Source organism: Anguilla anguilla, chromosome 1, assembly GCF_013347855.1.
Source record: "Anguilla anguilla isolate fAngAng1 chromosome 1, fAngAng1.pri, whole genome shotgun sequence".
NCBI lineage: Eukaryota > Metazoa > Chordata > Actinopteri > Anguilliformes > Anguillidae > Anguilla > Anguilla anguilla.
Genome location: NC_049201.1, coordinates 49,373,638 through 49,388,365, shown reverse-complemented (window position 1 = coordinate 49,388,365; position 14,728 = coordinate 49,373,638). Strand labels below are relative to the sequence as shown.

At 41.1% G+C, this 14,728-nt stretch overlaps 2 protein-coding genes and 1 long non-coding RNA gene across 3 annotated transcripts in view; all 3 read left to right on the top strand.

Annotated features, from left to right (window-relative positions):
• The first annotated feature begins 395 nt into the window (after positions 1–395).
• The window catches only part of LOC118228382, a 52,054-nt gene continuing 37,721 nt past the window's right edge, over positions 396–14,728 (top strand). The window contains exons 1-5 of the mRNA XM_035419903.1: positions 396–536; positions 655–731; positions 1,872–2,151; positions 2,254–2,399; positions 3,138–3,185. Of these exons, the coding sequence (XP_035275794.1) occupies positions 487–536; positions 655–731; positions 1,872–2,151; positions 2,254–2,399; positions 3,138–3,185 (601 nt within the window). The 5' untranslated portion in view covers positions 396–486. The remainder of the gene's footprint in view (positions 537–654; positions 732–1,871; positions 2,152–2,253; positions 2,400–3,137; positions 3,186–14,728) is intronic.
• LOC118226170 (fucolectin-like) lies at positions 3,977–9,179 on the top strand. The gene is made up of 6 exons (XM_035415567.1): positions 3,977–4,121; positions 4,955–5,103; positions 6,429–6,491; positions 8,062–8,344; positions 8,502–8,653; positions 9,027–9,179. The coding sequence occupies exons 2-6, from the start codon at positions 5,013–5,015 to the stop codon at positions 9,029–9,031; spliced, it is 594 nt and encodes a 197-aa protein (XP_035271458.1). The 5' UTR covers positions 3,977–4,121; positions 4,955–5,012; the 3' UTR covers positions 9,032–9,179.
• LOC118226181 lies at positions 13,054–14,630 on the top strand. Its single transcript, XR_004764976.1, has 3 exons — positions 13,054–13,137; positions 13,632–13,824; positions 14,128–14,630. It is a non-coding gene; the product is annotated as an uncharacterized LOC118226181 (long non-coding RNA).

The window sequence follows — 14,728 nt, the reverse complement described above, 5'->3', positions numbered from 1 at the left end:
CGACGTCTCCACCCAAACAGATATTTTTCAGGATATCATAAGCTACAGTGTGCGGACTCTGTTCCTTATCATATAGTTCAAATAAAATGCAACACACACACAAAATAGAAAACATCTAATGCAAATATTGGGAAATAATATTTACACTGGACAGTTCAGGGTAAAGTTCAGACTAAAGTGCCTATTTAATTGAGCAGGAGTCTCTTCTGACATCAAAATACATGACAAATTCCATCGGTTGACACACTGCTTTTCATTGGGTTACTGAATACATAAATTGTTGTATATTTGTGAACATCTCTTTCTCATAGTAGTCTTTAATCAGTGTCCTGGAAAATATTTGATCTACAAAGCATAAATTGATGGAAAATTAAGGTAGGTTCTAATGCTGATAGTTTTTCTTATTGCAAGGCTACCCATTTTAATTTGGAATTTGATATGCAGTTATAAAAAAATCTGAAATAGGGGGTAGTACAAAAAGGTTGCATGTTGCAGGGAAATTGCATGTTTTTCACAGAAGAGACCTCAACCTTAAGGTAGGCTGGAATTATAACTGTTAACCAGAAGATTTGTTCCCTTATGATATTTAGAACATTTCATTAAACAAATTCATACACAGGTTTGAAAGTGAAGATCATTGTTCTTCTGTTCTAGGATGAAGGGAGTAACAGTAATTCTTCTGACTGCAGTCCTTGCGTTGGGACGATGTGAGCACCACGAACATACACTAGGTAACCATCAGTGAGGGGAGGGGAAATATTTAATTTTCCTGTCCTGGGGCCTCATTTATAAAATGGACTTACAATCAATTTTGATCTTAAGTATGACTTACGCAGAAAACCACATACAAGTAGTTATTTATAAAACCTTACTTTGACGTAGAAATGATCTTATCTCTACACAAAGTCTAGACTTGACGTAAGTGGTTTTCCTGCTGGTATTGTAGGGGTATTGCAGTTTGGGATGTTTATGCGTCCAATGCTAACTTTGCATTAGCTTTTTGCTGCCCCACCTCGTTCACTGCAGCGGCGACACACTCCCAAGCTACCTGTTTGGCTTTGTTTGTCAACCCACTATTTAGTCCGCCGAATAATACGTGTTGCCTGTCTTCAATCTCCTCTACCATCGCCGTGATCTCGTCTTCCAAAAAGTTTGCTTTTCTCTTTTGGTTCATGGTTATTCCTGACTAAACCCTCATTTGTGCTAGCATTATATAAGAGGAAATCGCTGATTGTAAGGCACGTTTATGTGCCGTCAATTTTAAGTTAATTTGAGATTTATAGATCACAGGTGCGTAAGTTACAAATGGGCTTCTTAGAACATGCGTAAGCAAGGTTTTTTATGCTCAGTATTTTTTAGGAATCGAACGGAAGCACACCGTCGGAAATTATCTTAAGACTAAGTTCAAGTATAAATCTAAGAACATTTTTATAAATGAGGCCCCTGATTGGCACTAAGAAGAGCTCAAACAAGCACATTTTGAGCCGTTGTTTTTAATGACAGTTGCAAATAAAAATGTTTCCTAAATGTAAGGAATTTTTGCATTGTTGGCTATGTAACTGTTATTGTTAATAGCTACACTTTATGAATTTTCATTGCTTTAACTTCCTGGTCGACACTGCACTTTAAAAAAGTCTGCATTATTTTCAATGCATTGATAGACTGCATTATTGCCAATGTATTACATTTAGGAAGGTATTAATTGTGAAATGTGGACTAGAGGCTTTCTCTTACACAACTCGGACATATTACTCTTACATATTTCAGGGTTAAACAAAGCAGAATGACGGGCAGCAATGTACGGAAAAGCTATTCATGTGACACAAAATTTTGTTGGCTCTGGCTGTCACAGTCTTTGATTATTCCTATAGAGAATGTGGCCTTGAAAGGAAAGGCTGTTCAATCTTCAACATATGGCAGTGCTTATGCTAGGAGGGCTATTGATGGAAACCGCGATGGTGACTACTATCATGGATCCTGTAGCCATACTGAGGGTGAAACTAACCCCTGGTGGAGAGTGGACCTGCTGGGTGTGCACAGAGTATCCTCAGTGATCATCTCTAACAGAGGGGACGGCTTCTCTGAGCGACTCAATGATGCTGAGATTCACATTGGGAACTCCCTGGAGAACAATGGCAATGACAACCCAACGTATGTCGTTCTCGTTCTTCCCACCACTTTTGGTCATAAAAGATCATTTGTTGGCCATTACAGGACTGAATGATTTGTCTCCCTCCTCAATCTCCATTTCAGGTGTGCTGTGATCTCAACCATTCCACCAAGGGAACCCGTCAGTTTTAATTGCAGTGGGATGGTGGGTCGCTACATCTACGTTCTTCTCCGAGGATACACCCAATTCCTGACTCTGTGTGAAGTGGAAGTCTATGCGAGTCCTGCAGGTATGGACCAGAACATAATATCAGGGCAAAATGACACTGTCGCAGTCGGTCCGCCTGAGAGGCGGATTGGTCTCGGCTGTGTCGGCTGGTGGAGAGAGCACACACACCTGGGCTGCGTTGGCCCAGGTGTTTAAAGCTGTTCTGCTCTCCACAGTTCGGGGCTGAGACCGGGAGCTAACACCGAGAGCGCAATTATGATTTTCGTTTCGTTTTATTTTAAGCACTAAAGACTGAAAAGGAAGTAATCCTCAGCTGGGATGCCGGGAAGGCGGGTCAGATACAGAGCAGGCGAACTGAAGTTGCTGCTCTGTTTTACTTTCTTTTGTCTTTGTTATTTTAGCTTGTTGTTTTAACTAATTGTTTTTGCCCGTAAGAGGAACCCGTAAGAGGGAAGGGTGAAGTGGTCCGTTTATTTTATTTCGTGTTTGCATGTGTGCATTCTCTCTCTCCGTGCGACACAAACGGTGTTCCCGGGTATTGTCGCATCTCCCTGCCCGGTGTGTCACGCCTGACGTGTGACAGTTGGTGCCGAAACCTGGGAGGGAGCGGTTTCGGCATAAGCTGAATTAGCCTTCGGCTGAATTCTTGCGTGGAAGGTGTGTGGCAGTCAGTCCGCGGATTGGCGGATTGGTCACGGCTGTGCCAGCTGGTGGCGCCCCTTGCTCCCGGTTTCGGCCCCGAACTGTGGAATCAAAACATCCCTTTTAATTGACAGTGAATTCATTACATTTTTTTTAGAAGACATCGGAATAGCTTCCACCTTGGGACCCAGTATAACACAAAAAGGTAAATTAATCTTCTTCTGAAAATAACTGGTTTTGGGAATATTCTATCACAGTATATTTGATATTGGTAAAGAATGATGATTATTATTATTAATCACTGTTTATTAATTATTCTTTATTTATCTCTGACTTTTGCTCTCAGTTTTAAATACCCAATTCTATTTATTTGCCCATCTCCTACAAAAGGGCATGCGGCAGTACCACTACTTTTCAGTCCACTGCCCACCAACTGAAACCCTCAGTCCTTGCACTGAAAGAGTACACTTCATGCATGGCAATTACCCAACTACCTACAGATATAACTCTTGATTGGCAGCCTGGAATTCAAGTGATAACCTCAGGAAGAATCAAAACAGCAATCCACGGCAGCATTGTTGTGTGTTCTATATCTGATTGTATGATTTAGTTTCTAAGAACTACCTGTTATGACAAAAACCAATCAAATACAGTTTAAACACTTAAAACTATCCTTTGTGCATTAATCCACCACCTTATCTTGATGTCAGCTTTTCTTGCCATTGTGACATACGCTCAAAACATGCAGCAAATTAAAATGTGCTTTTTATAAGGTTTTTAAGCTGCTATGACATCACACTTTCTTCTTCCTTAAGGGAATGTTGCTTTGCGGAAAAAGACGCGTCAGTCATCATCCAAGTCTCGGGGCCGGGCTAGCAAGGCCGTTGATGGAAAACGCAGCACTCGGTTCCAAATGGGATCTTGCACTCAGACCCGCACTGAAGCTGACCCCTGGTGGAGAGTGGACCTGGAGAAAGCCTATAATGTCACCTCTGTAACCATCACCAGCAGAGAGGACTGCTGCGCAGAGATGATTGATGGAGCTCAGCTCCGAATTGGAGATTCCTTGGAAAACAAAGGCAACAACAATCCAATGTAAGGCAGCAGACCGCTGCTTTACAGCTTTGTCTCAAAAATCCTGGTAATTTAGGCCGCTGAATGTTGCAAACACATCCAGGATTTGATAACACAATGGGCTGTTTTCTTAAAAATTCACTTTGCAATTGTACATTTACTAAATTCTGAAAATAATGTTATTTGAAGTGCTCAAGCATAAATTATAGTAACCTGGACCAAAGTGCCCTTCTTGCTAATTTGCATGTCATGATTGGTGAAAAGACACCAGTTTTACAAGTATGTACATAAAACTCTCAGTGCAGAATGTAGCCTGATGAGACTACAGTATGTTAGTGTGTGTACACAGTCTACTCGTGTTATTTTAAGACTACAGCCAATTATGCAGTCATCAAATGGGAATGCCCATTAATCACATTTTGTACATTGGGCCCTTAGTCTATTGTATTGCAGTGACAGAGCAGGTCCTGATCCAGTATATTTAAATATGATTGTATATTTTTCAGGTGATTTCTCATGTGAAATATTTCTGCATAAACATCCTTCTAAAGAAAGTACACAATAAGTATGTCACTATCCATTATAAAGATCAAGGCTTGCATCCCTGCTAAAGCAGAAATGGGAACCCCACTTTTTTTTATCCCTTAGATCTTAGCTCTTGACAAGATAGTATTGGCTCTTTTTTGACCCCAATTTTAAGCTGGCTGTTTTTACTGATGCCATGAAGTCATTTGCATAGTCTAAGACCAACAGTTGTCCTATCAGCTCAATTTCCTTTTCATCTTAATAAAAACAAATATTTTCAACCTTTTTTTAAATAATGATAAAACTTTTCTTTTTAATAATAGCAATTGGGGATGTTTTATTCACATTGCCTAAAATCTGCAATTCCTCCCACAGATGTACTGTGATTTCCTCTTTTCCTGCATGGGAGACCTTGACCTTTCAGTGTCATGGGATGATGGGACGTTACGTCAACATCTTCCTCCCTGGCTGCGATAAATACCTGACTCTGTGTGAAGTGGAAGTCCATGCAGAACCTGATCCTGGTTCGTACAGAGAAGGACATATCAAAATGTTATATGACAAGAACAGTAGATTCCAGTAGCCTGTTAACTTCAAAAAAGAATGAAACCAAGAGTAAACATCATCAGATATTAATTACACAAACCAATCAATGTTCCTATGCACCAACAAAATTTTCTTGACTTGTACCAGTGTCTCACTGTCAAGCATAGCTGACCTACAGCTGAAGTTTCTTGTTGTGCTTTATGTCTACAGTAATAAAGCACTGCAAAGGGCAACAGAGGACTAAACTGCACACTTCATGACATCTGTGCATTAATTCAAAGTGCAAGGCAAACCAATCGATCACAGATTACCTGACCACAAACTGAACCCGGGAGCAAGAGCAGCCAGTTTCATCCAAAATAGAGATGGCCCAGCAGCCCTTACAAAATCGAGCTGATTTGTAAATATGTACTATTTGTTTGACGTTTTCTTAGAGCATGTGAACATATTTATCTGTGCTTTTCATGGCATATATTTTGCCTTTCATATCAACTATTTTGTTTTCTTTTTTGAAAATATTTTCAGAACAGAGAAAGAGTTTCTCCCGGCCAGCATGTGGCGTGTTGCGAGTTGTTGCACAGGCGAATTGGTATTTCCGCCATATATTTTGACATACTTGAATGCTTTGGTAATTTCGTGACTCGTCCTGTGCTGAAGTGGGGGGTATGTCAGCCAATATTTCATGGCGTAGTGCAATATTGGAAGATAGTCGGAATTTCTGAGTCAGTCCAGTCTTTCACTTGCGCTGTTCGCCACCCGCCTGCCCAGACCATGTCTAAGGTGTATGGCACAGGCCATCCTCCAGCAGGTTACTAATTTCAGGGCTTTCCCATGCAGTGTGTGGATGTTTCACTGTCTATTCAAAAGGCAATCAACGGTTTCCGTGGATCAAATGCTGTCAAATTTGACTTTGATTTAAATCACAGAAGCAGGAAAATTGCATACTTTGCATTTATTGTTCATCGTTCTTTCTTATAAATGTAACTCCTGTGTTTCTTTCCTTTTTTAATTGTTTATGGTAGTTTTTTACTGCATCGTGGTCCTGTATTTCTTTCATTCTTACACTCGTCTGTAATGAGAAAAATGACAATAAATGCAACTCTTTTCATTTCAATTGACTGTAGTTAAAATGTTAGCAACATTAGTGGCATAAATTATGGATAGACTGTCTTTATAAACAGAGTTTGATGAATAATGTGATATTTTGCAATAGTCTCTCTTTTTTGCATAATAAATGTAACAAGTCATCCTGCTTTAGCGTTTATCATAATAAATTCATATTTATTATTGCTCTTTTCCCCAGCGTTCGCTGAAGAGGATGAAGTCACACGAGACAGACAATGTACTGCGAGTAGGACAGTTCAAGGTAGGACAGCTCAACTCAACTCGTATATTGGGCTTATAAGATGTTTTGCCATATCACAGTGTCTTAACTTTGAATGAGTAAGATAAGTGAAATACAAGAGATTCTTCAGGTTGAGTTCTGTTAGTAGAACAAGGGGACATAGATGGAAATTAACAAAAGGTAGATTCCATACAGACATTAGGAAGATTCTTTTCACAGAGAGAGTAGTCAATGTGTGGAATACCCTGCCAGGTCATGTAGTAGAGGCAGAAACTCTGGGGATTTTCAAGACTAGGCTTGATACAGTGTTAGATACTATCTAGTCTGTACCTCTTTCTACAGCAAATCTGCCACCCGCTGGAGGTGAAATGTACTACAATGTAATTGATATTGAAAATCTGGCCAGAATGCCGGAGTTTTGGGTTATATGATTATGGGACTTTTTGGGACAATTGTCATTTTTGACCCAGCTGCTGAAACATGGAGCAGATATACTGAAAGGGTGACTTTTTCACTTTGAAGAAAATTAAATAACTAAAGACTAAACCAAATGGGCTGTTTTATTCTCTGCTTGTGGCAGTACATTATACGGTCTGGTTATGGACTTGATAGCCCCACGGAAGCCCCCTGAAGTGCCTTATTTGGAAATCATTACATGTGTCATCATTTTAATCCCAAGCCCAATGGAATAGTCCAACATTTTAAGTTCCAGTTCTGTGTCAGAAGCCCTGGGGAAGCAGTCACAGCTTATGCAGCTTGCCTGAAACATCAGGTTTCGTGGCGTGAATTTGCTGCAACATTTGAAGAGCTTCTTCGAGATCAACTTGTCTGGGGCATCGGGTGTGAACAGACACAGCGGCACCTCTTGGCCCCGGCTGACCTCTGATTTATACACGAAACACTACCTTTAAAAAAAAAAAAAAAAAAAAAAGGAGAGCAGACAAGCCTGCCCTCCTCAGTATTTTTTGCTTCATTCAAAGAGGGAGCAAGCAGAGAGGGTAACAGATAGAGCAAGGATGCTAGCTGAGAAGGTGCCATGGTAGAGATCAAGCCCCCATGGCAGGGATTCATTTATGGCTCAGGAATCAGCCACCTTACAGACTGCGCCACATCTCGCCACCATCCACCTTTTTTCAGCAAAAGTAATCAGACAGTTTAAGACTTTCCTTTTGAAAATGAGAACGAGACTAGCCATAGCTCCTAGGGAAGGAGGGTTATAGTCATGATCGATCTTGAACCTGCAGTCTGCCTGCAGAAGCAGCGTAAAGGGTACATTCCACTGGAACAATGATGGCATGGTCTACTGAAAAAGTGGCAGCTAGCTACATGCATTTCTGAGGATTCATGTACATGCTATGCCCTGCTTAACTGATAGATAACATTTCAGCGATGGCGTGAGCCTACATGTATAACTTTGAATCCAAATTTGAGAGAAAAAGAAAAATTTGAGGATGAAACGATGTTAAAATGGAATGATGTTGAATTACAAAGTGACACTAGGGATAAACAAGCAAAAAAAAAATATATATATATCATTACTACAATGTGAATAATAAAATTTGGCATGAATTTTTTCCATCCTTTCTTGAAGAGAACCTTGCTACTGGTGGCCAAACTACCCAATCAACGCGGTGGGACGATTTTGGTGATGCAACCAATGCCATCGACAGGAATCGCCAAGGAGTGTATTTAAAGGGGTCCTGCAGCCACACAAAAGGTGAAACAAACCCCTGGTGGAGAGTGGATCTGCTGAAATCGTACAACATTACTTCTGTGGCCGTTTCTAACCGAGAGGACTGCTGTTCTGAGAGGATCAATGGAGCTGAGATTCACGTCGGAGACTCACTAGAAAACAATGGCAATGATAATCCAGTGTATGGTGACCCACTGCCACATCCAACACACACAGACAAAACTTGTGTCAGATATATTCACGATGGGCATACCTCCATATCTTTCTACAGTTACAGTAACACCAATAATTCAACACATGAACCACATGCCTCAATTTAATTTGCTTTTATGTTGTAGGTGTGCTGTGATTCCCTACATCCCATCAGGGCAAACCAGAACCTATCAGTGCAATGGGATGGTGGGACGCTACGTCAGCATTCTTCTCCCTGGGAAATCAAAATACCTGACTCTGTGTGAGGTGGAGGTGAACGGCAATGCGATTGGTAATGGTACTGACCCATCAAAAAAACATACGTTCAGTAAACCATATTATGCCCCATTGGGGCTTTAGCTAGAGGCCTCCAAATCCAACATAAGAATTCTGGTTTTATGCAAATAGAACTGAGCAGGCTTGACAAGGCAAGAATAGGATGGAATCTAGTTCTTGCACTCTGGCAAATAATGTGTGGAACATCTGAAGTGATGCAATAGTATAAGAACAGTTGCAAACCACTAACCACAACTTTAACACAGGAATGCAACCAAAATACAAAGAAATTCAAAAACCACCGAACCACACTTTAAAGAATGGCATGAATTTTAAACATGTTCGCAAATTCAATTAAAGACTTTTACCCACCAAGGTTTTTTTTTCTCTTTCAGAATGAGCAGGTTTGTCTCACTGGTGCCTGGGCAAGAAACCCTCGAGACTGCTCTGTCGTAACCAACACACTGGAGAACTGTTCAGATAATGAAGAACTGTTTCTGGGAGAGCTGTCTCTCCATGGCTTCCAATAAAATTTTGCAACATATGAATGGCTGAGTCTTTCATATTCGCCATTTGCAAGTCTGTTGCTAGCTGCTAACATGTTGGTATCACACATGTATTATTTATACCTATGGAAATGACGTCTTTCCCATAGTTGTTAAAGGGGAGTTCCCCCACAAAACAACATTTACATCATTTAACAAGTCAAGGGCTAACTGCATAAGGGCTCTATCTTACACTCAGTGCACAGCGTCTTTGCTAGTTTTAGAATGACGCAGTTGTAATTTTCCTGTCCACCACCCGCATTGTTTGTATAGCAAATGAACTTGCGCCCATGAGGGGGGGTTGGTCAGGCGCATTGTTGGCATATTGCTATTTTGATGAAGCTACAAGCATTAGAGCTAAGACTGTCAAAACCCTGGTCTTAAGTCATGTCCCAGTTGTTTCATTGTTTTTTTAAGAATGCAATATTACGATAGAAATTTGCGACTACACAATCCGCATACAACTCTCCCGTCTGTTACACGCACACAAGCATTCATAAAAATATCTAGATTATAATGTGAAAGATTACTATTGTGTATATCAAATATGCACTATAAGAAATACAACATGTCATAATGTTAAGTCATAACATTGGTCTGAATTAGATAATTGCCGTAATGATTAATAAAGTTGCCTAATTATTTGCTTTATCATACTATACACATCGGTATTTTTTTAATCTCCAATCCAGCCCAAATTTTAAATGCCTAATTTGCACTGTTTGAAACTCATGGTTCTATCTCTATGAACTGTTTTACAATACCAATTTTTGTTGCCACTACGGTTTCTTATTTTGTAACAACTGAGGTGGAAAAACAAGCTTAGTGGTTCCTCACCTTCTTTGCATTTTGGAACTCAATGACACAGGCCTACAGCTCAGTGATGTGAAGTGCTGCTTCAGACAGACAAGTTTCCGTTTCCTGGGATACATTATCACTGCCGATAATCTTCCTGACAAGGAACACACCGAGGCCATCCTGAACGCACCTGTATCTGCTCCTATGCTGCATTCTTGGGATTACTGTCCTGGTACTACAAGTTCCTCCCAGTAGGTGAGCCAATACACGCATGTGTCATTCGAGAAACAGACTTTGAATGGACAGACCGTGCACAAGAAAGTTTCATGGAGGTGAAACGTCTACTGGTCGTGGGCCCTGTACTCACTCTGTTCGACCCTGCCTTGCCTAGAGTTACATCCACTGATGCTTCTGATTATGGATTAGTAGCTGTTTTCACACAGATACACCCAGATAGTACAGAAGGAACAGTGGCTTTTTCATTGAGGACTCTGTGTCCCACGGAGTGCTAATACTCAAATGTTTGGGCCATGAAGAAGTGGTGCACACATCTGTGGGGTTGTCACTACGCCTCTGTAAGGTGAACTCTGACCCCAACCAACTGAACATTGGTGATTAAATTCTCCAGCTGACCCTTTCTGCATAAGGACATGTGGCTGTGCTTTGGAAGATTCAGTGTCTGTCTGTGTATTCCGTACCTGTTTTGCACTCACTCTCTCCATCAGTCAGGGAGGGCTTTGGTCATTGTATTGGTTTCAGTTTAACTGCAGGGTAATATTGTTAGCAGACAGACACATTACTGCTTTGCTATGATTGTGTTGTCTGCATATTTATAGAGCTTACACTGCTTTTGGATATTCTGTTTTGAGCAATTAATTTCATGCCCAGGTTTGTGTTTAGCGTATTTTCTGAATTTGTAGTATGTTTGTAGTACTTTCCAAATGCCAGCCCATCACTGCCGACAAGTGAGCCAGTATCTGTGGCAGCCATCCATCCATCCATTATCTTTACCTGCTTATTCCTAGCCAGGGTCACAGGTGGTGCTGGAGCCTATTCCAGCATGCATTGGGCAAGAGGTAGGAATACACCCTAGACAGTTCGCCAGTCCATTGCAGGGGACACACACCGTTCACTCACACACTCATACCTAGGGGCAATTTGGACTCTCCAATTAACTTAGCCTGCATGTGTTTGGACTGTGAATTGTTTGATTACAGATCTAAATTGTGGAGTATAGAGCCAGAAAAAAAGTCTTTATGACACATTATGGAGCGTTGCACATACACATTATGTGTATGTGCAAATGCCAAAATACCACATGCGGCTATACAGTCTGCCCAACAAGGAGTACAAACTTTCAATAGACAAGGAGAAATTGCCTGATGTTCTGACAGGGGTATTCTGACAGAGTTGGGCATGGGCCTCTTTCTCGTCTCTCAACCTTTTACTGACATAATCCTACAGCAGTGACATGGCCCTTCCCAAAGGCCAAACCCGTATGCTTATAGCCTCCATCTGTATCATGTGCTCAGCCAATGGCCTCCATCCCTCCTGCTGTTTGAGAGGTCCAGGCTGGAGAACCAACTGGGGCTCTACCGGATGAGTCCAGTCATGCTTTATTTCAAAGGCATTTGTAATGAATATTAATCCTGTTTGACCTACGATTACCTGCTTAAAACTGAGTTAGGGTGAGTTGTGGTCAAGCGAGGGAAGGGGGGGGGGGGGCTCCTTGATGACATATCCAGATGAAACGCAGTGTGGTGACAGGTTGCCTTGTTCCCAGATCCAATCTTGAATATAAGCAGTACAGAATCTTCATGTCTTTGGAGGACATGTCCAAATGCGTGCACCCCCCTGTATCTACAGAGGAGACTTAGTTATGGTTTGGCATTTCAAATGGAGACATACAGCTAAAAGTATTATTTTTAAATAAATAAAATCCTTTTTTGACTTACATTTCCCTCTAAGAGTGATTTAAAGTCTTATACCCGTGGTCCCAACATGAAACATACTGACAGCTTGTGTCTGCAGTCACAGAGGTGCTCCTTCTGCTATCAACATGAAGTAGGAGGTGATGTATGAGTTCACAAGGGGCTTAATCACCCAGCTTCGCTCCACTTATGTGGCTTCCATTCCAGAATTGTGTCTTGACTGTGTCTATACTGACTGTGGCCAGGAGATGGGGCAGGCCATAATAAGTTATAGCTTCACACAGGGAGGGAGGTTTATGGTAGGCAGGGTTTCTTCCAGCACATCACACAATAGGCACTTTCAACGGTAACAACATAAACAAACATTACAGCGCATGTGCGTTGTTCTGGCCCTAGCTTAACTTCCGGCAGACTTCTGCAAACAATCAATAACAACAGAGTCCCTCTAGACAATTTCTGATAACAAGCAAAATAAATAACAAGTAAATTACGTTAGCTAGCTAGTTAAAAAATGTCTAGCCAGTATTATTTGAGGTTACCAGTCGAAGAAAAGAACCGTTACTTGGCCAAACTCCAATGCGATAACGTTACACTACCAGAAAAACAAGTGACAGAAACAAATAACTCTTGACAGTGTTGCACCTTGCTGAGCATCACATTCCTTGCATAATTCATAACTGTTCTGGGTTACATGCAAATTCCTGTGTAAAAAGTGCACTCTTTCTACGATATTGCTTAAAAACGAATAGAGACACAAACTGGGGCTAGTGGGCAGCATGTGTAGCCAATGCAAATACTGTAGGTTATTTATTTGTATAGCATGCATTGATGGAAAAACATTGTGGCTCTTAATAGTTTGGGTCATCTCGCTACTAGGTTACCACAACAAAAAATGATTAGGCAATGTAACGCTGTCAAGTCATTGGAAACAGGTATCATAACGTTAGTAAAACGTAGCTAAAGCGTGTCAACTACTAGCATTGATCTAACGTTGCTGTGCATAATTATACAAAGTTAGCTACGTTTAGCTAGCTACAATCAATTTAGTTAGCTAATTCATAACTATTGCAGGCTTATTACTGGTCAGCTAGCTATCAGCTATCGCTTATCATGAGTTTGTTACCTGAAACGAAGTCAGTGCTAGAGTGAGAGCACCTATTCGACCACCTTCGTTCGAGAGACAGGAAAGCGTGAATTGATTTGCAACTATATATGAAATAGGCGAAATATCGGTAACAACCTGTACCTAGTTATGTAGGGATAGAACGCCCTTGTTATCCTCCTGTGGTTATTTTTTCAGTACTTTCATGATTTTTTTCTGTGCCGGCAAATAAGTCAGAGGTGGTCCAGGGCTAGCTTTTGGTTGCTAAGAGTAAGATGACGTGTATCGACCACCCCATATAAATGAATGGAACTTGACATAGATTTTCTAGTATCCTGTCGCGCGTATTTGCGGTTAATATGAGAAAGGATGGTCTCTGTCAGCATGTCTAGGAATCCGTACATATTCACTGTTGTAACCCAAGTCGCAGGATGCAAAATAGCCGTTAGGAAAGCAGTTTGAAATTATGAAGCAACGTCTGCGCCATTGGCTTTAATGGGTCGCAATGAGATAATTAAAAGCGCGTTGCTTGTCTTAAAGTTGATATAGTAAATAAGGCTGTATTAATATTACTAAATGTGTGAAGGGGATTTTTAATACAGTTTATTATGTGTATTTTCACAGGACTTACGTTTTAATAGGTAAGGATGTCCAGTTATTTCTCAAAAATACAACGTAACAACGGGCAAGCACCAGCTATAATTGATTGGCCAGCCTTGGGACAATCAGTGGACCTGAAGGGCAGCAGTGGGATGGGACTTTCGGCCAACCCGAGGGCTTCATTACACGCCTGGCAGAATCCTCTGATCGCCAGAAGGTAATCTCGGCCCCCTCTTTACCAGGTCCCTTAGTTTGGTTGAGAGGGGTATGGTTCCCCAGCCCAACACAAAGAGATACATGCCAAATGCTGAGCGGCCATAATCCAGCATTGATGGAGAGCAGCCGCTGCAGAAATCCACAGAGAAAGGGGTCTTAAGGGGCTTACTATTAGCTTCTTAAAAGTCTTCTAATGTAAACAAAGCACACGCCATTGGAAACAAAAAGAGCTGTGTGGTGAATTTATTTTGTTGGCTCACGGCCGGCCTCACCGGGCATCTTTCTTTTCTTTTTTTTTTTGCAGACCAGCTTTTGACATTCATGAGTACTTCTGAAATACTGTGCAGGGGTACAGCTTGCTGCTGATGTCTGTGGTGCTGCTTTATTCTGGTGATGAAGTAGATCACCAGCCCCATCCCCACACCCATGGCTTCTGTTCACGGCACTAATGTTGCATGGTGCACCACAGGTGTGAAGCAACAACTGCAGGATGCTTTGGTTTAAGGAACTGAGACATTTGCAGTTGCGTTTCTTCTGCCTGAATACAAATGTTTGCATAACACCACAATATGGTGGCCTCTTACAACAGTAAACATCTTCATTTCCTATTTGTCAGCACTTCATCAACTTAATCTCCAAGATAAGCCACTTTCACTGATATCACATTATAGTAGTACAAGCATCATCAGGCAAAATGCTTCAGATAGTGAAGGAACTGAGTGACTCATCAGGCTGGTCTACATGTCTGTGGGGGACTGCAGATCTGCACCAGTACAGACTGGGAAATGGGTTTACACAAAATGTAAATGCATGACACAAAAATTATTCTTTTATAACAAGTAAATAGGAAATTATTATAATTTTTTTTAAATGTCATAAATAAAACTCATTCTGTTTTTTTGGAA